Genomic DNA, 22,740 nt, shown 5'->3' on the forward strand with positions numbered 1-22,740 from the left:
GGAGTCACACCAACGTATTCAAGCCATAGGCTAAAGTGAGTCTGTTACCTTTTTTCTCCGTCTCGACTTGACCTTCATACTTTCATCCAGCCCATATCCGGAAAACTGAAGAACTCGGAGGGATGATTATTCACGTAGCTGGAGATGAAAGTATAAGGACTGTGCTATTGGTGGTTGTTCCAGCTCTTTCCTCCGTGTTGACGTGGCTCAGGTCTTGGGAGTGGTGTCCCGCTTGGGTCAGGAGAGCTCAGATTTACTCAGGGCGATGGCCAGCTCCAGATCCTCCTGCTCCTGCTGGGTGAGACGGGCCACGCGCTCCCGCTCTTCTCTCTCACTCTCCCGCTTGGCCCACTCTATCATGTCCTCCTCGGTGGGATACTGCTCCACACACACAAACACACAGACACATACACACACACCATAACCCCATCAGACAGCCTGGCAAATTAACACCTGTCTGAAGTAACAGTTATTACTGAAGAGGGGTCATGCAAATACTAGACACATCCATGTATAATGTAATACATTCAAATATACAGTGTGGTGAGAGTGAGATGCTACAATTATGCATAGCGTTCGGTTTCATTAACAATACAAATGAGAATTCTGGTGTTTAAATTTACAGTTCACTCACACAAATGTAGTCACTTAAATAAAAAAATGTTAATATATTCAAATTAGAGCTGAACAATATTTTGTTTCAGCATCGATATCGCAGAGTGCACATTCGCAATTTACACACTGCAAGATCTGCAATGTTGAGTCTGAATTACATTTGAAAAAGAGCTACAGAATTTTATTTGATAACTGTATTTCTATGAATTATATAAAAAAATCTTACTTAGAATTTTTGTCCTGTTTCTAGTCCAAATATCTACATTTTAAAGCAAAAATAAGATTAATTTACCCCATTGGCAGATAATGAAAGAGGAAAAACTCTTAATTTTGACTTATTTCTTCTAAAGGTGAAAGCAAAACAATATTTTTACTTGATCTAAATGTTTTAGATATTTGGACTAGAAACGAGACAAAGCAAAGTAAGAAAAACATTTTTTTGCATTGTGATTATTCAATTTCTGTACCTGAATATGTTTGACTCTCCAGAAAACCATCAAATAAAGCTATTCAAACTATCTTGTGAAACTGTACTCGTGTCGCAATATTAATTGTAGAAAAACAAAATATCACAATATCAGTTTTCCAATATCGTGCAACCCTAATTCAAAGGAGGAATTTTGTACTTTTTTTGTTTTATCATTAAAACTATACCTAAATCTATTTTTAAATAATATGTAACTATATTTTAACCAAAATATGGTTTTCTTTTTATTTCTTTTTTTGTTATATACAGTTGAAGACAGTTGAATTATTAGTTATTAAAAATATTATATTTTATTATAATAAAAAACTCTACCAAGTAATTTATACTGGAATGATTTTTCTAACCTTTTAAATACAAAACCATTTAATAACTAACTTTTAATAACTAACTTTTGTCTTTGCTTTGATGGCATAACTTAGTATTTTTCTAGCTATTTTATGCTTGTATTCATCTTAAAGTGCATTTTAAAGGGAATATATAACCATATATACATACATACATACATGTGTGTGTATGTATATACAGTTAAAGTCAGAATTATTAGCCCCCCTTTGACTTTTTTTTTCTTTTGAAAATATTTCCCAAATGATGTTTAACAGAGGATAGAAATTTTCACGGTATGTCTGATAATATTTTTTCTTCTTGAGAAAGTCTTATTTGTTTTATTTTGGCTAGAATAAAAGCATATTTAAATATTTTGAAAACCATTTTTAAGGTAAAAATTATTAGCGCCTTTAAGATATATTTTGTTTCGATAGTCTACAGAACAAATCATCATCATATAATAACTTGCCTAATTACCCTAAGCTGCCTAGTAAACCTAATTAACCTAGTTAAGCTTTTAAATGTCACTTTGAGTTGTATAGAAATTTCTTGAAGAGTATCTAGTCAAATATTATTTACTGTCATCAGGGCAAAGATAAAATAAATCAGTTATTAGAAATGAATTATTAAAACTATTATGATAGAACTGTGTTGAAAAAAATCTTCCCTCCGTTAAACAGAAATTGGGGGAAAAATAAACAGGGGGGCTAATAATTCTAACTTCAACTGTATATGTATATAAAATCCAGTTGAAATTGAAGTAATAACAACCCTAATAACTGATTTATTTTATCTTTGTCATGATGACAGTAAATAATACTTTACTAGATATTTTTCAAGACACTTCTATACAGCTTAAAGTGACATTTAAAGGCTTAATTAGTTTTAATAGGCAGGTTAGTGTAATTAGGCAAGTTACTGTATACCGGTGGTTTGTTCTGTAGACTACCGAAAAAATATAACTTAAAAGAGAATTATCTACTGTAGAACTGAGCGTTCAAAAAAACCTGTCTCAAGTATAATGATGACATACAAAAAATCCCACAAAGATCAACATGCAAGAACTGTTACATTTAGAAACATAAAAGGAAAAATTACTAATGTGCTACAGCTACTGACACAGAAGGATGAGAGATACAAGATGTGTGCCATGATGCAATCCATAGAGCTTCACAGCTAACATCAGCTCATAAGCCTGCAGACACATGAGACTTGACGTAAAATAAAAAGTAATTTAACACCAATTTAAGAAATATGCTTAATGATTACTCATTTCATTGCTGATGTTTTAGTCTGATGTTTTATTCGTCTGATGCACTCATATGTCTAGGCCTGGATTGCTCATACGGCCCATCATGAACATGCAGGTATTTCACACAGAAGTAAAGGTGTAGACAACAATGGATCGAGAGAGTAATCACTACAGTTAGCTGGAAAGCACTTCAACACAAATCATGAAAACAAAAAGAAGTCATCTCTCTCTTGAAGTCTCTTCATTAGCAAAGAGTTGCGCCTTCATAAGGCTTAATTTATTGGATGCATCAACGTATAAAGAGAGCTCACATGGATAAGTTTTAATTTAAAAAATAATAATAATAATACAGAAAGGAGCCAACAAGTGCTGTTATAAGCTTAGCTGATTATTGAATTTGGCATATATAAAAACAAAACATACTGTATGTCTTCTAAAAATAAAAAAAGGTGGTGCATGAATGATGGGATGCAGATGGAACCAAGAACCAATGTGTGGGAAGTAGCAGCCCAACAGAACAAGTGGACACAGTGATTAGTTCGTGCAGTGCAAGGCAAGGCAAATCAGTGAATAAAAGTACGACAGGGCAATAAACGTGCAAGCCTCAACCAATGGTGGAGAACATGACAAAAGAGCACAGGGGGATGAATTGAAAACAGCCAATAGCAAGCAGCCCCACCTCTCCTTCCACAGCCAGTGAGAACTTATATGCGTGATGTTAGGAATACTGCGAAGTCATAACAATAGTAGGTTTAAATAACACTGGGGTTTTGTTTTAGTAGAAGCGTTAGCCTTGATTCAGTTTCGCTATTGGATAAATATTTTCATTACAAGCTCATATGTATTTACAAAAAATAAAATAAAAAACAGGAACAGTGACAGTTTTGTGGCTTTCACATAAAGCAAGAGTCGTCAAAATATTGGACGAGGAGCCTTCCGGGAAAACAAACGGGCTATGAGGGGTCGAGAGGTCAAGGCTGCTGCATTGCGCAGGTGAAATGTCAGGGTCACTACTGGGGGTCAGGAGAGGGAGAGGGGGAGGAGCTCACTTTGTCAAAGCTGGCGAATCGGTTGGGGTCGCACGGGGCTTGGTGGGGTGAGGAAGGGGCGAAGGGGTCTGGTACCGAGTCTTTAGCGGGAAGGGAGGAGAACTCTGCTGATCCCTGGGCCTTGAACAGACCGCGGCGGTGAAATGACTCGGACGACTCCGATCGGTGGATGTTGGACCGCTTACCTTTAACACATACACATAGAGACAACACAGCACTCAAATACAGGTGACGTTATGGAGCCTTGTGGTCCATTATTTTCTGAACTGAGCAATTAAGTCAATCTGGAATCTGGTTTGTTCAGATTAGACATGCACCAATCAACTGGCAAAAAATCAAATGAAGGAATTGGGTTTTTTTTGTATTTGTTTTTAGTTTTTTTTAGAAACTTTTGATCGACAACCTGCTGATTTGCGCTTTAAATAAGCCAGTCTCTGTTATGACTTGCATAAAATCGGCACTGCAATGATTTTAATGTTACAAGCCAAGCACATTAACATTAACAAACTGAACAAATATTTTCTTTGCAATACTTGATACTGCAATACTTAAATGACTGTGTGATGTTTTTAACATTTAATTAAATGCTGTACTAATATGACGTGTTTGGACGGTTTCTATCACAACTCATATTTAGGTGATTATTTGAGGCTTGATATGTTGAAAACAATGATAAGGATGTTTATTATTTTCATTTGTAAATACCTCTAAAAAGGCTATAGTAAACATCTATTTTTAATGTACTATGGGCAATACCTATTCCACCAACAGGCAGAATGAATTTACTGTTATTATGCATTTCTACTGTTCCTTATACATTTATGTTTTTAAGTAAAATCATTTCACAAAGCTAAAGTAAAATAGTATAATTTTACTTGCAATGCAATAAATTGAAAGTAAACAAATATATTTACAAAAAAACTAATATATATATATATTATATATAAGGAATAAAATGAGGATTTGGAGGAAAAAAAATGTAATAAAAATGAATAATGTAATAATTTGCATCAGAAAATTTGTTTGCAAAAGAAAAAAAAGATAAAAAAGAAAGAAATGGTCAACCCGAATCAGCCATGAAATAAAGGTCAGTGCATCAATAGATAAAATCCATTTTACCTGGGGGTGGAGGTGGAGGTCTGGTTGGGGTTCCTGTTTTGGGTGGTAATGCTGGCGGTACATCTGACTGGGTGTCCTCCTTGAATAAATTCTTGTTTGTACTGGAGTCAAATGGATCATTGCCATTAGACTGAAAGGCAAAATAAAAAGTTCAGTGGCTGCAGTCGGGTCCATTTAAATCATATGGTTGGCAACTCAGCTGAAATACTGGACTTCTGTTTTACGTTCAAGATCCTTACCTTTGCTAAGCTGCTGAAGTCTGCAAAACCTCCGCCAAAAGTCTCATTGCCAAATACTGCAGCAAAAGGGTCTGAAACAAAGTAAGTTACGCCAGTTTTTTATAGCTGATGAACTGAACTGACCACACGTAGGCAGCTGAAAACATTCGAAAACATCAGTCTTTTTTACATGAATAAATAATAAATGCTTTAAATATATGCTTAAAGAACACAACCAGTTGAGTTATTACTACAGTTCTTTAAAGTTAAAATTAGCAAATGTCCAGCCAATCACATTCATCTGCTAATATTTTTACATATATCTAATATAAAAACTGGATCATGTTGCAAATTGTAATGTACATTTCAATGTCATAAAATTGCTTTTATGACAGATTTTTATTTTAATTTATATTTGTTTAAATATGAATCCTGGGGTATAAGTATCAATAGTGGATTATCAAGTGAACAAAATCAGTATAGTAAATCTAGCTCTAATACCTGTTTTATCTGGGTCTGAGTTGGCGACAACTGTAGTTCCTCCAGGAGCAAAAGGATCATTGGCTGATGCTGGTCCATCTCTCTGAAAGAAAGAGAAAAAAACAATCTTACAGATCCTACATCTAATCAGTTGAGGCACAATCTATGATGATTGCAAAACAGAACACATTTTATATACTGCATAAAGCATTAATGCACTCACCGCAACCACATCTGAGCCTCCAAACGGGTCGGGTCCTGTGCCAGACGAACTGAACGGATCAGAGTCTGCCAGTGCGTCCATTTTGGATCCAAATGGATCAGTGTCCTGGAGGTTACCACTACTAGAAGCAAATGGGTCTGGAGTGACTGCATTGGTGGTCTTGGATGTGAATAGATCAGGCTCTTTTGGGCCTGTGGTATTGAATGGGTCAGAGGAGCTGAAAGGATCTCTTGAAGGGAAGCTGCCAGAAGACTGCTTGAAAAAGTTGTCTGCTGCAAATGGGTCTGTGCCTTTAAAAGGATCCCCGCCGAAAGGATCTGGATAGCAAAACAACAGTTGTAAAATCTGCAAATAGATATTTTACAAACACTTCTAACATGAATAAATACATAAATATGCACCTGAAATGTCAACTTTTGCAAAAGGATCTTCAGTGAATGGATCACCTGCAAAAAATAGTTTTAAATATATTTACTAAGTCAATTAACTGTTACTATTATTAAAAAATAACTCACAGTACATTTATTATGACAATCTAGACCAGGTATATCCAAACTCTGTCCTGGAGGGCCGGTGTCCTGCATATTTTAGTTCCAACCCCAATTAAACACACCTGAACCAGCTAATCAAGCTCTTTCAAGGTTTACTAGAAACTTACAGAGAGATGTGTTGAAGGAAGTTGAAGCTAAACTATCCAGGACACCCGCCCTCTAGGACTGAGTTTGGACACCCCTGATCTAGATAATCTATTTTTCTAAAGATTTTAATTTGTACAAAATAAAATAATATTGTGATAAAGTGTAGGGAAAATCTGATAGGAAGTGGGGGAAAAATAAAGAATGAATTCATCAGACGCTGGATTCGAACCGAGTTCATGATCGAATGTGTCAAAACATGTTGCCATGCGTTTTACAAGCTGTGCCACTCACGCTGCTGTTTGCCGCTCTCTTTAGTTATGTTGTCTCCGTCAATCAAACGGTGATGGGTGGGAATTACTCAACTAGCTCATTCCAATGAGGTGTGCTATTTGCACTTAGACACTACAACATTTTACACCTTTACATCAGAACATTACTTTTTTAATTCACTCACAGTGCAGTGTTCAGACCCCACTGCGTTAACCGCATCAGCTAAACTCTCCCGCTTTATTTTTTTCTTTTGTTATTAATTCTGAAGGACAAACTTGCAAATTACTCAGTTTTTCTCCAGTCTACCTCCAAAAGCAGCACCTCCAATTCACATTCCGTTCAAACTTTCTCTTTTTGCTTGCTTTTGCCATTGCTTTTTTGTTTGGTTTTGCCAAAGTAGTCATTACCAAATTTATTAGGGGGAGGAGGCAGGGAGGGGTTTTGCGCTCGTGTACATGTGCTCAGTTTTACGCTAATTCGGATGTACAAAGAGAATATCGTACGCACATTTACAGCTTTGTGCATACGCAATGTTTTAGAATGATTTCAACGCAAGTCTTTATACATGAGGCTCCAGGAGATCGGCTGAATAGAAAAAATGGGTAAAACCCAACTGTTTAACTCTAGGGGACTTGTAAAATGAGCCCACTTACTAAAAAAAGTTAAGTTTTCCTTTATTAATACATAATTTATTATTAGTCATATTGAACATTTTATACAAACATTTTTAGCAAATGTTTGCAGCCTTGCAAACAAGAACAGCATGTTAAAATATAATTTTTTTTTATTTGAGATTTTAAAATACTTTTCCCTAAATCATGCATCCATACAGAACCGTCTGATTGTGTTTTTGTTGATGTTTCTACTTGGAGTGCAGATCTTACTGTCAGTGAAAGGGTCAGACTGGAAGAAGTCAAGGCCAGGGCCGCTAGGTGGGTTGCTGGGTGGCTCTGTGTCTGGCTGAGCAGTTTCTCTCTTCTCTGGCTCCACAGTCTCTGCCTACAAGACAAAAATCCATTAGCATACGTTTATAAACTCCCACCTACACATTTACTGACAATATGGCCATCACATCATCTAAAAATAATACACCCATCAGAGTTGGTGATACATATCTGCTAAAATAAAATAAAGTAAGATATTATGGATTTGCTCTTCAGTGTTTGAACTAAGCAGTGAATATTAGACAACACTGAACTGAATTAAACTGCACTTCTACACTGAAAACTGAACTGACACTGTTTTAATTTACTATAATCTTCTATGTGAAGCTGCTTTGACACAATCCACATAGTAAAAGCGCTATAGAGATAAAGATGAATTGAATTGAATTACTTTTCATTTTTAGATAATTTCATTACAATTACTTTCCTTAATAACTGTACGTAAATACAACAGTTCTGTATTTTTTGTTTAATAATTAGATCTTTTTTTAACTAAAGAAGGTCACATTGACAATTGCACAAAAAATAAATAGTAAAAAAAAGACAATAAAGCAAAAAGACATTGTTTGACTTAAATAAAACAAATTCAAATTCGAGTTCAATTTCTAATGCCTATGTAAGGAATTTTATAGGAATTGTATGTAACATCGAGTCAAGTAATTCAACTACTTAATGAGTATTTAAATTAGTTTTGAGACAAAATAATTAGAAAATTAATTAATAAAATTTTAATCATGTAATTAGGAATAAAACCCAATACTGGTGCCAATGTATGTATATAATGAAACATGAATGCACAACTAATAAATAAATAAATATACACACATTTATATTTATATGTATTTAAAATACTAGTAATAATTGCAATAAAAATATAAACAATTCTAATCAACATATCTGATCCTGTGTAATTATTCAACCTTTGGTGTGCTGGTGGCAGGACGCTCTTCTGTGTTTTCCCTCTCCTCATCCACCTCTGCCTCTTGTGTTGTGTTTTCCTATAACAAGAGAGGCATAAACAGACCGATGTATGAGAACCTATTTGTTAAGTAATGCGCAAGTGACATACTAATTATGCAATAACAGGAAGCGGTTTCTGACCGTGTTCCCCTGAGGCCAGTTGACAGAGGTGGAGCTGATGGTGGAGAAGGCACTGTTGTAAAGATCATAGCTGTAGAGTTCAGGTTTGCTCTCCTGTTGCTCTGGGCTGCTGGACGGCTCCTCGGCCTCAGACCCAGGCTCCTCCTCTGTGACCTTAAGCTCTTGTGGCTCATCTGTGGATGACTGCTCCTCTTCATCCTGCACTTTGTCTTCTTTGGTTGTCTCTGGTGGCTGTGCTGTAGGTTGAGGCCACTGCAATGGCTCTGGATGCTCAATGGAGGGCGCCGCTCCGTTGACTAGTACCGGCTCCTCCAGGATTTTCCAAGTAAGCCGTGCAGTCACCTCTCTCTCCTCCATTTTAAGCTCAGACAAACGCTCCTGTTCCTATGAGGGAACAAAAAGCAATATATTATGTGAAACAGACATTAAAGCGAGACAAGTAGTGTGTGCTTTTAGGAATGGGAATAAAAATCAGACCAAACCCAGTTGCAAATAATTAAAAAGCAGAAATAGGAGGATGGCATGTTTTTTTTATAATAACAATAACAACAACACAATTATTATTAATATTATTAGAGAAATTTTTAGACTGACATCAAGGTCTGACTATAATAATAGTAAACATTTTCATCATGGACTGGAATTTCTTTTTTGGGTTTCTCTAATAATCGTGTTATATTATTATTATTATTATTAACAACAACAATAATAATATTAATAACAAAAATAACAACAGGTACCACTATTATTATTATTATTATTATTATTAGTAGTAGTAGTAGTAGTAGTAGTATAGAAAACTGAAAACAAAGACCATGGTGTAATAATAATGTTTTCTACTTTCTTCCTCCTATGATAATCCATAATTTTATTATTTAATAGATCTTTAATAATAATAATAATATACAAAATAAATACACATTAAACTGAGGGTAAAATAAATAAATGTATATATGTATATATATATATATATATATATATATATATAAATTAAATCAGTGTCAAGAAATGTAACACAAATAAAAAAAATGACAACAAAAATGCAAAAGAGTTACCTTTAAAAGAGTTTACCGTTAAGTTATCTTGGTATATCACTCCAGTTGTGTCTAAATTGTTTTCCAGTTAAAAACTGGAGGTTCGCCCAGGGTGCCATTTAAACTAGAACCGCTACTGTTAACAAATACCGAAAACTAAGAAACGGATCAAAAGCTGACAAACCTGAACAATCTGCGTGTGGGATTCTTTGACGGCATCCTCTAGAGGGCAGAGTTGAGCTCGAGCAGACTGAACCTTCTCTCCCAGCTGACGCGTCTCCTCCTGCAGATGGAGCAGCTCTTCTCTGGCTCTGGTCAACTCCTCCTCATAGTCACTGATTCTCTGCTCCTGCTCAGAGTGCTGCACCTGCAACGACTGGATCTGAACACGCACACAAACACAGACAAGTGGGGAAAAAGCAGAAAGCAGATCTGAGATCAGTATACTCAGTGAACTACATTGAGTGCTCATTTTTATCCATTCGAGTGAAAATTGTGAAACAAAAGTGAAATAGTACTCTTTTTTTTCCTTTGGTATACAAATTTACATATGAAAATGTAATGCAAAACTGCATGGGAGATTAGGATCAGAAAGTCTAAAACGCATTCAAAACAGCATGCAAAAGTGCGCATTGCAATGCCTACATACACTTAAATCTTTAGTTGAATCAATTGAACATTTCTAGTCACTCTCCTTCAGCTTAGCCCTTAATTTATTAGGTGTTGCCACTACGGAATGAACCACCAATTACTCTGGCATATGCTTTATGTGGCGAATGCCCTTACTTTTCTAGTCATCTCAACTTAAATTGGTCAGATTGACTAATGACATTACATTAATTACGTTTTGTATGCTAAACAAATTTAGTTGAGACCTGATTAACTTGTTAAATTAAGTAAAGTAACACAAAAACATTTGTTATTATGATTTTATGTCATATTTTTGCCAGTGAAGATGAAAACCGGTTTTAATAGTTTTAATAACTCTATAATCTTACTCTTAATTTTTTTAATAAAGGATTGATCTCCACATTATACGCTAAACTCATATCTCTGAAAGAATATAATGTGGATAAAATTAAATCTAGATGGAAAGACGAACTTAAAATTATCAGAGACTTTTTTTGGAGGAGGCACTCAGAAATGTTCATGCATCATCATCCTCTGTTAGGTTCGGGCTTATAAAGTGTTAAAGTGTTACATTTAAGCAAGGCACGGTTGGCAGGAATGTAACCTGGATTAGATGCGTCTTGTGATAGATGTTTGTTTTCTCCAGCTGATTTGACACTTATGCTTTGGTCTTGCCCTTCTTTAAAAAATTATTGGACATTGATTTTTAAATCCATCAATGAGGCCCTAGGGGAGACATTATTGCCCTGTTTCTTAATAGGTATATTTGGAACTCCAAGTGACCCCAGCTTACCAGCTACTCGGATAGGCATTATTGCTTATACATCTTAATATAGTAGTTATATAAATAACTACTTAAAATAGTAGTTATTTAAAACTATTAGTTATTTAGAAACCCTTTTTTATATTTCCGGGTATCTCAGAAGCGAAAATTGTCACAGCTGGGCAAACTTAGAGCACAATGAATGGGAAAGTACCACAATTTTTTGTATTTCTATTTGATTAAATAATAATAATAATAATAATAATAATCATAAAAATCCACAATGGTGTTTTAACAATTTTCCCAACAATAAAAAAGAAAAATTGTGTGAGATTGGTAATGGCAATCAGGAAAAAAACACTATGTTTAATTTACTGTCCTGCCCATTGACGCTGCATTACAAACACCCAGCATAAGTGGTAATCTGATCCACGGATTATATAATACAAATTATAGCTTTATAAATGTAAATGCATTTTATTAAAAATACATTTAAAAAAATTAACGTATTAAAATCTTTGAAGGAATAAAGATGCTGATGACGAGTAAAAGCATCACCGCCTTGTAAACAGGTTCCATATATAAAGTTTGCTCTAAATAATTTTGTCCAATTTGTTGTGAAACAATCAGCAAATTAGTTTGAATTAATTATTACATAAATTACAATATACAATTTAATGTAATAAACAGTTTAATATTAACACAAAATATTACAGCAACAACTAATTTACAAGAAGTCCTTTTTGGCTTTTAGGGTTGAAACACATTTTTACGACTAAAATTCCAGGACTTTTCCAGGACACTTAAGACCAGGACCTAATGTTTCATGTAAAGTCTAAGTATATGTGGTAAATGGCATTAGTTTACATTTATTTTTATATCAATGTAATACTTATTTAGATAATGCTTACACAACACTAATAAAGTGAGAACATGTTTTTGGCCAGGGACAGAAAAGTAAAGACAACTAACCAATATTCAAGCATACAGATATTCATTAAACTAATTTTCATCACTTTTCCAAAACATGTCATGTCAAAATTCCACAACTTTTCCAGGTTTCCCATGACCATATGAACCCTGGTCTTTGGCTAAGTGCTTTCTAAATTTTCAGGTCAGTATCTTTCATACACAGGCTTGATATTGTTGTCTCTCTCTTACCAGTTGGCTCTCCTGGCTGCATTGCTGTTGAATAAGCGTGAGCTGCTCCTCTAGCGAGCGTTTCTGCTCATCCAGCCTCTCTAGCTTCTCCTGCACTTCCTGCCGCTCGGCCTGCAGGCGGCCCAGCTCATCTGAGCCCTTCTGAACCTCCTCCTGCAGGTCCTGAGGGAAAGAGATGCTTCGTTCTTAGAGGACAATCAACATATCTTCATTGATCTAATAATAAACAGGAGTTCATCACACTGACAACACTGCAGAGAGATAATGCTGCTCCTAAAGTGAATATAAAACGCACTAGGAGGAAAGATATTGAGATGGTAAAAGTGTTTAAACCTATTACAAAAGACACACCAAAAGGCCAAGTAAACAAAACAGAATAGAGACAGAAAGGAATTATATGCACAACAGCTTAAAGGAATAGTTAAACAAAACTCGTGGGATTTTAAACCTTCATGAGTTTCACAAAAAAAAATATTTTGAGGAATGCTGGTACTGATTGACTTCTACAGTAGAAAAAAAGGCAATTGGTAGCACCAATTCTTCAAAAAATCTTTTATTGCATTTAACAGAAGAAACCAATTCAGATGGAAGAACTTACCAAGATGTTAAACACAGAAGTGAAAAATAAATTTACGCAATGAACAAATTAATTCTAATCCTTGCTCAAACTGAAAGAACACAGACCTAACATTTAAAAACAAAATAATAAAAATATATAAAATAAAACAATTAAAAATAAAGTAATTAAAATAAAATAATTTAAATAAAATAGATGTAAAAAATATTTAAAAAAATAAAAATTTAAAAATTTAAAATAAAACATCAATTAAAAATAAATTTAAAATGAAATGAAATAATAAAAAAATAAAATTAATAAAAATAAAGTATTTAAATAATACATAAAGAAATTTACAACAAAAAATATTAAATAAATTATTTTAAATAAAATACATTTAAAAATAACAAATACCTTTAAAAATGAAATTAAATAGTTAAAAATAAATTAAAATAATTAAGAATAAAGTGTTTAAAATAAAACACATTTAAAAATTCAAAAAAATTTAAATGAAATAAAAAAATTAAAACAAAGTATTTAAAATAAAATACATTTAAGAAAAAATGTAATTAAAAATTAAAATGATTAAACGAAATAAATTAGGAAAAAATAAGGTATTTAAAATAAAATATATTTAAATAAAAAAATAAATTAAAAATGAAATAATAAAAAAATAAAGTATTTAAAATAAAATACATTTAAAAAGATTTTTTTTCAAAATAATAAATATATTATTAAAATAAAATTACTTAAAAATAAAATAATTAAAAATAAAGTATTTAAAATAAAATCATAAAATAAATTAAATAAAATACAATTAAAAATACAAAATAATTAAATTATTTAAAAAAAAATAGTGCAGGTACACTTCCTTCTTAATGGAAAGTGTAATGTTCAACCTCATGTAGGCTTCAGAGTATTGAGCATCAGCTATGACCTTATCCAGTGACTGATTTCATTTTTTGTTTGTGACATTAATGAGACCACAGTACACTGCATTTATGTGTTTTATGATTTGTGTTCACAGCCTCAGTGCGACCTTGTGCCGAAACTACTAAAATGCGGAACTCAGAGCTGAATATTTCCCGGCAGCACATGACGGAATGCGTAGGGAAAGTGTAGACATGTAGGAGGACTGTGAAGCCTGAAGATGCCATCTGTAACAGGGATATGGAGTCTAAGACCACACTGCAGCTTATTCTGGCCAAGAATCGCCCACTTTATCGAAGGCGACGTCTGAATAGTTTGGCAACAAAACAATTTCTTTGTTGTTTGCAACTGGTTCATTCGGAATGGTTTGAACAACAATAAAAGAACAAAAAGAAAAAAACGAATTCATAAAAAAAATCTATCTATCTATCTGTCTGTCTGTCCGTCCGTCCGTCCGTCCGTCCGTCTATCCATCCATCCATCCATCCATCCATCTATCTATCTATCTATCTATCTATCTATCTATCTATCTATCTATCTATCTATCTATCTATCTATCTATCTATCTATCTATCTATCTATCTATCTATCTATCTATCTATCTATCTATCTATCTATCTATCTATCTATCTATCTATCTATCTATCTATCTATATGTCCGTCTGTTTATTCATCTATCCGTCTATTCATTTATCTATCCATCCATCCTCTCCCTCTGTTCAAATGATTACATACAACTGAAAAATTCTAATACATTTATGCATTTTAAGAGCTTTCAGTTACTATTAAGTTGAAAAAAAGAAAGAACAAAAGAAAGAAAGAAATATAGAATAAAATTAATATAAAATTTTTACATTTAAACAGTTTTTTTGTGGCGGTAAGACAAGAAAATATACCACCTTACTTCTCTTATTAAAAATTACATAACCCATTTAAATTTTTAATTTACAAGAGCTAATAAGTTCAATACTTGGCTTTTGTTGTGGCTATAACAGTAGTTATTTAAATATCAGTTAATAGAAAAAAACTGAATAGAAACTGATAGACATTTTTTACATTTATGGATTATACCTGAAACAGAAGTTGCCACAGTTGGGCAAACTTAAAGCCTAGCGAATAGGAGAGTTTCACAACATTTTTTGTATCCTTTTTGATCAAATAATAAACAATTTGATTGAGACAGGGAAACAGCAGCCAAAAGAAAAACAACGTCAAATTTACCATCCCGCCCATTTATGCTGCATTCAAAACACCTCGCATAAGCAGTAAGCTGATGCAAAGATAAAATAATGCAAAGTCAAACGCATCACTGTTTGGTGAACAGGGTCCACACATAAATTTGCAAACAAACAACAGTATTATTTTATAGTATTATATTATAGTATGTTATCAATATCAATTATGTATCAATTATGTTATCAATATATTATTATATTATATTATAGTATTGTTACTTTATTCTAGTGATGAAGCTGAATTTTCAAAGGGAAAATTACACATTTCTTGAGGAATCTGATTATTAAAACACTGGCAATTGGATATAAAAAATGTGTTTTTGTTTATATTATTTTATATATCAGAATGTATATAAATAATATACATAATTTAACAACTATACATACAAAATATATCAACAAATGGTGTGTTTTCTGTTTCTAACAGATCATATGGTCAATAAACTGTTGAACGGAGTAGCTTCAGTAATGCATTTTCTAGAAAAAACAATGGAAATCCAAAAGATGTAATTTCCTTCTCACCTGAAGGTACCATTACAGCAGTGTGAGACTCTGACTGAGTGTGGCTAAAAATACCAGGTCTTCAGCAGCAGAACTGAGTAACTGCTCAGGGTGAAGACGGAAAAATTCACAAGTCTAAAGCACAAGCGTCTCCTTCTCCAATCAGAAGCGGCGCTGGAAGCCGACAGACCCCGAAATAGAATCTATTCATCATCCCGGCTTTAAACACAGCAGCGGCACCAGCTAAAACTCGGCACACTCTTATTGAATTATTTAACGTTACGAGCTCCCTACAAGCCCTGCATGTTTCAAGGCTAATCTATTAGGAGTCTAAACAAATATTGATCGCATTTAAAATTAGTAAGAGGCCCTTTGCCTGTAACAGCTTAAAATATAGATTTTTAATTTTCTTTATTTTGCACTGTTGCATAGGTGAGATCATTAATCAGGACTACTTTTGACACAACATTTGAAACTTAAAATGCACATCAATTGAACTTCAAAAAGACTAAAGAAATTCAAGAGCGAGATCCATTTTAAATAGGCTTTTTGCACATGCAAGAGATCACAGGTGTCACAGGCACATTTTCAGATGTGGAAAAAAAACAGCAAATCAGCAGGATAAGTGGCCTTGTTTGATGACAGGAAAGGAGAACCCTGGAGAGCGAGACCAGCTGTGCTGTCAATATGCCATCTAATATCCATACACACATATATCTGACTGTTTTCCCTTCCTGTAAGCTTACACACACACACATGCCATTGTTTTTCCGGCTCATTAGGTATCCATCTGTCAATGTATTTTAACATTAGTGCGTATGTGTGTCATTGTCCTAATGAATGACAGGTCTCCAAAAAAAAAATAATAATAATAAATAAATAAATAATAAAAAAATAAAAATGAAAAATAAAATAAAATATTGTCTTAATAATTGACATGTCTCAAATAAAAAAAATACAGCTGATGCAGGTCATTCTTTCAATGTATAACATCTCAAAATAAGAATAAAATTCATTGCCTTAACACAGGGGTGTTCACACTCGGTCCTGGAGGGCCAGTGTCCTGGAGAGTTTAGCTCCAACCCTAATCATACACACCTGAATAAGCTAATCAAGCTCTTATTAGGTATACTAGAAACTTCCAGGCAGGTGTGTTGAAGAAAGTTGGAGATAAAGTCAGCAGGACACTGGCCGGCCAAGGCTGACTTTGGACACCCCTGCCTTAACAAATAACATTTCTCAAAATAAAATTAAAATAAATTAAGCGTCTTTGTTGAATGTATGACATGTCTCAATATAATACTGCTGACGTATTAATGAATGACAGGTCTCAAAATAAAATAAATAAATAAAAGTCTTAATGAATGAGATGTCTTAAATCAAAACTAATCATTCTTTAAATGAATGACGTCTTAAAATAAAATAAAATTCACTCTTAATGACATGTCTTATAATAAAAATGCTATTCCTAAAGAATGACATGTCTCGAAATGAAATAATAATAAATTAAGTTTCCTTGTCTTAATGAATTACATGTCTCAAAATAAAATAAAAGCGCTACTGTCTTAACGAATGTCAACTCTGAAAATAAACTGAGGCAGTTTCAATGTACTAGAACTTCTATGTTAAGCTGCTTTGATACAATCTACACTGTAAAAGTGTTATAGAAATAAAGATGAATTGAACTGAACTAATGACGAGTATCAAAATAAAATAAAATAAATCATTGGCTTAATGAATGATATGTCTCAAAATAAAACAAATTACTGCTGATGCATGTCCTTCTTTAAATGAATGACGTCTCAAGACCAAAAAAATTCATTGTGTTAATGACATTTCACAAAACAAAATAGAAAGCGTTTTTGTTGTAATGAATGACATGCCTCAATATAACATTACTGACGTATGTCATGTGTCATAAAAATGTAACAAAATAAGAGTCATTGTCTTAATATTATTGCCTTAATAAATGACAGGTCTCAAAATAAAGTCAAATAAAATTAAATACTTTATTTATTTTGAATGACATGTCTCACACTAAAAGAAAATACTGCTGATGCATGTCATGAATAACATCTCAAAATAAAAATAAAATTCATTGTCTTAATGACATGTATTAAAAAAATTAAAATGGTATTCTTAACAAATGACATGTCTCGAAATGAAATAAAAATAAATTTAAACTGTCATTGTCTTAATGAATGACATGCCTCAAAATAAAACAAAATGCTGCTGATGCATGTCATTCTTTAAACAAAGTCTCAAAATAAAATAAAATTCATTTTCTTAATGATTAACATGTCTAAAAAAACAAAATTAAGATTAATGCATTATTCTTTTAACAAACGATCTGTCTCAGAATATAATACTGCTGACGTACAGAATAAAAATTTCATTGTCTTAATCAATTACATGGCTCAAAATAAAATAAAGCCGACTTAAGTCATTCCTTAAATGAATGGCATGTCTCAAAACAAAATAAATAAACTCATGTACATTTCATTCCCTTACTGACTGACCACATTATTAACTAATCTGAACGCATTTGAATAAAAAATCTAATTCAGGAGCCAAAAACACCTTCCAGCCTACGAAACGGCTTATTTTCAGCTAGATACACAGGAAATTGAATTATCACACAGCGCAAGAGTGTGTGCGAAATAGAGGGAGGGGGAGCTTGGATCTCAACGGAAATGAAAAACAACAAATTTATGAGTCAGGAGCCAGTGTGCATACAGTACATAGACCTTGAACTCCTATCAACTCCTGACAGACCAACGAGGAGAGAAAAAAAATGCACGACAGCCAGAGAAGACAGACAGATGAGCAAGAGGACAAAACAGCAGGCTTCTGTTGGCCTTTTTACGGCTCTTTATTGGGCCAATAAGCAGTCAGTAAAATGCAGAACAGTAAAATCTATGCTGCATGAAAGGGTCAATACTGTAATTACAGGCAAAAGAGGCCGACTGCTTTTAAACAATGATCATAAAGAAAACTACTGGTAAAATGAAATATTTATCCATTTAAACACAATTAAACAAATATTATTATGATTACACTGTAATTAAATAATATAAAATGATAAAATTATATAAACAATTAAGGCAGCTAGCTGCTAAATATTTAACAATAAAATAAAATATCAAATAAAAACGCAGCCATTTACATTTAAACAATCCATCTCTTTATTTTTTTTTTAAAGCTATTCGGGCGATAAGCCAACTAAATAAACTAAAAATGATTTAAAACAAATTAATGTAAGAAAGCAAGCTGCTGTTAAACATTGATAAACAAAATAAAAAGACCTCTGTAGGCATATTTACACACACATATATAAATACACATTCCATCAACAGCTAAATCAAAATACGTTTATTTGCATTAAAATATGAATGGGTTCTTACCTGGACTTCGCTGGTCCTTTGTCGAATAGTTTCCTCCCTGTCTTTGATGTCCTGCTCCACCACGCTCTTCTCCCTGAAAGACCAGCACAGACATGAGTATTTAATCACAGTGGCGACGGCGGGTACAGACAGCCAGCCGCCGGGAGCAGGAGGAACAGCTTCTCCCTCCAGCACCATTTCTGAGTCTGCTGCTGCTGTGAGTGTGCGTGTGAGATAGAAGACTGGATGTGTCATAGCTGCACATGAGCAGATGCTTTTCTGAACGTCAGGAGAGAGAGACAGTGGGAGAAAGAGAAAGGGAGGTTTTGCTTGATTGTCAAAAAGCCATTTCAATTTTAATTACATAAAGAGAAACCATTTGAACAAAATGCATAGCATTCTTTTAAATATAAAAAAATTGGGGGGAAAATCATATTCTTAAAGACAAAAAGAAGAAAAGTTGTTTAATAAAAAGTAAAAATAAAAATAATAACTTTTTTGACAATCTCAGTAAAATCTAAATTACATTAAAAAAGAGAAAGATGAAAGATTTGCTTTGACAATTTGTTTAAGTTTTTAATTATTACAATTAAAATAAAAAAATATAATAGAACAAAAGAAAAACTGAAAATATAAGAGCTTAAATATTAAAATGCACATAAAACAAATACTATTTTAAATAAAAAAAATACAATGACTAATATAAATAACACAAGGTGAATACCAGATTTGTCGTTTTGAGATATCACAAATATAGCACGAGAATATTCAATCATTCATTCATTTTTTTATTCAGCTTAGTCCATTTATTAATCTAGGGGTCGCCACAGCGGAATGAACCGCCAACTTATCAAGCATACAGTGCATCCGGAAAGTATTCATAGCGCTTCGTTTTTTACACATTTTTTTATGTTACAGCCTATTCCAAAAGGGATTGAATGCATTTATTTCCTCAAGATTCTACACACAATACCCCATAATGACTTTATGAAAAAAGATTTTTTTAAACTGTTGCAAATTTATCAAAACTAAAAAAGCTGAAAGATCACATGTACATAAGTATTCACAGCCTTTGCTCAATACTTTGTTGATGCACCTTTGGCAGCAATTACAGCCTCAAGTCTTTTGAATACGATGCCACAAGCTTGGCACAGCTGTCTTTGGGAATTTTTGCCTATTCCTTATTGCAGTACCTATCAAGCTCTATCCGGTTGGAGGGGAAGCGACGGAGTACAGCCATTTTCAGATCTCTCCAGAGATGTTCAATAGGATTTAAGTCTGGGCAACTTAAGGACATTCATCGAGTTGTTGTGTAGCCACTCCATTGATACTTTGGCGGTGTGCTTTGAGTCATTGTCCTGCTGGAAGATGAACCGTCGCCCCAGTCTGAGGTCAAGAGCACTCTGAAGCAGGTTTTCATTCAGGATGTCTCTGTACATTGCTGCATTCATCTTTCCCTCTATCCTGACTAGTCTTCCAGTTCCTGCTGCTGAAAAACATCCCCACAGTATGATGCTGCCACCACCATGCTTCACTAGGGATGGCATTAGCCTGGTATTGAGCAGTGCCTGGTTTTCTCCAAATGTAATGCCTGGCATTCACTCCAAAGTGTTCAATTTTAGACTCAGAGAGTCCTTCAGATGCCTTTTGGCAAATTCCAGGTGGGGAGTGGATTCCGTCTGGCCACTCTACCATACAGGCTTGATTGGTGGATTGCTGCACAGATGGTTGTCCTTCTGAAAGGTTCTCCTCTCTTCTCAGAAGAATTCTTGAGCTCAGACAGAGTGACCATTGGGTTTTGATACAGCTCTTCTACCCCCGATCACTTAACTTAGATGGTCGGCCAGCTCTAGGAAGAGTCCTGGTGGTTCCAAACATCTTCCACTTACGGATAATGGAGGCCACTGTGCTCATTGGAACTTTTAAACTAGTAGAAATTCTTCTGTAACCTTCCCCAGCCTTGTGCCTTGTGACAATCCTGTTTCAGAAATCTACAAACAATTCCTTTGTCTTCATGCGTGGTTTGTGTTTTGACATGCACCGTCAACCCTGGGACCTTATATAGACAGGTATGTGCCTTTTTAAATCATGTCTAATCAACTGACTTTACCACAGGTGAACTCAAATTAAGCTGCTGAAACATATCAAGAATGATCAGTGGAAACAGAATGTAACTGAGCTTAATTTAGAACTTCATGTCAAAGGCTGTGAATACTGATGTACATGTGATTTTTCACGAATACAATTTTGCAACAATTATAAAAAATCTTTTTTCACATTGTTACTATGGGGTATTGTGTGTAGAATTGAGGACATAAATGAATTTAATCCATTTTGGAATAAGGCTGTAACATAAAAAATGTGGAAAAAGTGAAGCGCTATCAATACTTTCCAGATGCACTGTACTTAACTTTTATTTTTGCTTTGTCGTATTTTTATATGCTGGTAATTAATTAAAATTTATGCAGATGCGCTGTATAGAAAAAGGCTTGATCACCCCTGTTGATCAAAATGAATATAATCTTTTCAAATAGAGCTGTTCAAATCATATTCATATCGCAAAATATACTGCAGCAAAAAATATCGGAATGTCAGATTTTTCAATATCGCACAGCCTTATAAAATAGGTTATGGTGCTGAAAATATTCATTACGTGGAAACTCTCTTTGCAAGGTTTGCAAGCTATCAAGAGTGCAACTGAAAGATCAGAAAAAGAAAAGAATAGAACAAAAATGTACAATAATGTTTAATAAAAGTCATAAGAGCATCTTAGATGAACTGTATTAAGCTCTGACTCAACGTTTCCTCCCAGATTCTGACACGGTGAGTTCATGCTGCAGTCTTCCCAGCAACAGAGAAACTCACATGCATCTGACCAAGAGTCAAACACACACACCGTGAGTCAACCTCCCACAAGAAACACAAGAAAATAGAATAAAGGAGAGCATATAAATAATACAGAACAAAAAGTCTTGCCAACATAACTAAATCCATCTAGAAACAAACTCTTGAGCAACCCGGATCAACCAAAAACAACAACAGAACACAAACAGCCTATTATTGCTGCTCTCTTATTGGAAAAAGGGTGTGGCCTATTCCTACCTGTCACCTGAGGTCGCCCGTTGCCGTGGAGATTTAAGGCAATCCCGAACCGCACGAATCATTTTAGAGGCAAACAGTAGCCCATCTTATAGACTCTTGCTGTCTCCTATCCTTTCTGCTCATCACCTTCTGCTTTCTCCATTGCAAGCGGACTCAATACTTCTCGCCTACTTTTTCTCTTGCACTATTTCCCAGAAGGAGGAAGTGAGAAGTGCTAAAACTGATGGTGCATCTGGCACTGAGAGTGAGTGTGCTGACAGGTGACTGCTTTTACTCAAACTCTGTATTTCAGAGATGAAGGAAAAAAGCAGCGGTGGGGGCATCTTCTGTGTTTGTGTAAATGAGAGCTCCACCTCTCCTCTGTGGACTAGCGACTCCCATCAAAAGCAGCAGCATTCGCTTCTCTGGAGACTTTAATGCTTACAGGAAACTTGATGTAGCAAAGTAGCTTTCTTGAGCAATATAATCAAGATCATGTAAGGTATAGACTGCAACTCAGTGCATTATCTATGAACAATCATTTTTTTGAGTGAGAGTTTTACAATAAATCTATTAATTCAATGTATTTATCTGTGAAATACAACTTTATTTTCAACACAATCTAGTTGCTTGGCTTTAGTTGAAGCAACAAGAGTTGTCATTGTGATCTAAAACAAATGGTTTCCATTGGCTGAAGCAAAATATATTTACAAAATATGATTACAAAAAAAAAACTGAATTAAAAA

At 34.0% G+C, this 22,740-nt stretch overlaps 1 protein-coding gene across 3 annotated transcripts in view; it reads right to left on the reverse strand.

The window, feature by feature from the left end:
- The window catches only part of eps15 (epidermal growth factor receptor pathway substrate 15), a 40,300-nt gene that overhangs the window by 734 nt on the left and 16,826 nt on the right, over window positions 1-22,740 (reverse strand). For 2 of the 3 annotated variants that reach the window (XM_068223119.2, XM_002663099.8), the window contains 13 exons: window positions 18,935-19,007; window positions 12,309-12,470; window positions 9,939-10,136; window positions 8,721-9,104; window positions 8,540-8,617; window positions 7,560-7,674; window positions 6,169-6,213; window positions 5,768-6,084; window positions 5,566-5,647; window positions 5,086-5,156; window positions 4,847-4,976; window positions 3,728-3,912; window positions 1-378 (listed from right to left, as the gene is read on the reverse strand). The exon at window positions 1-378 is cut by the window's left edge and continues 734 nt beyond it. In XM_068223119.2, coding sequence (XP_068079220.2) covers window positions 238-378; window positions 3,728-3,912; window positions 4,847-4,976; window positions 5,086-5,156; window positions 5,566-5,647; window positions 5,768-6,084; window positions 6,169-6,213; window positions 7,560-7,674; window positions 8,540-8,617; window positions 8,721-9,104; window positions 9,939-10,136; window positions 12,309-12,470; window positions 18,935-19,007 — 1,981 coding nt within the window. In that variant the 3' untranslated portion in view covers window positions 1-237. The remainder of the gene's footprint in view (window positions 379-3,727; window positions 3,913-4,846; window positions 4,977-5,085; window positions 5,157-5,565; window positions 5,648-5,767; window positions 6,085-6,168; window positions 6,214-7,559; window positions 7,675-8,539; window positions 8,618-8,720; window positions 9,105-9,938; window positions 10,137-12,308; window positions 12,471-18,934; window positions 19,008-22,740) is intronic. The other variant, XM_005166923.6, reaches the window with a different exon arrangement.

Source organism: Danio rerio, chromosome 8 (genome assembly GCF_049306965.1).
Source record: "Danio rerio strain Tuebingen ecotype United States chromosome 8, GRCz12tu, whole genome shotgun sequence".
Lineage (NCBI taxonomy): Eukaryota > Metazoa > Chordata > Actinopteri > Cypriniformes > Danionidae > Danio > Danio rerio.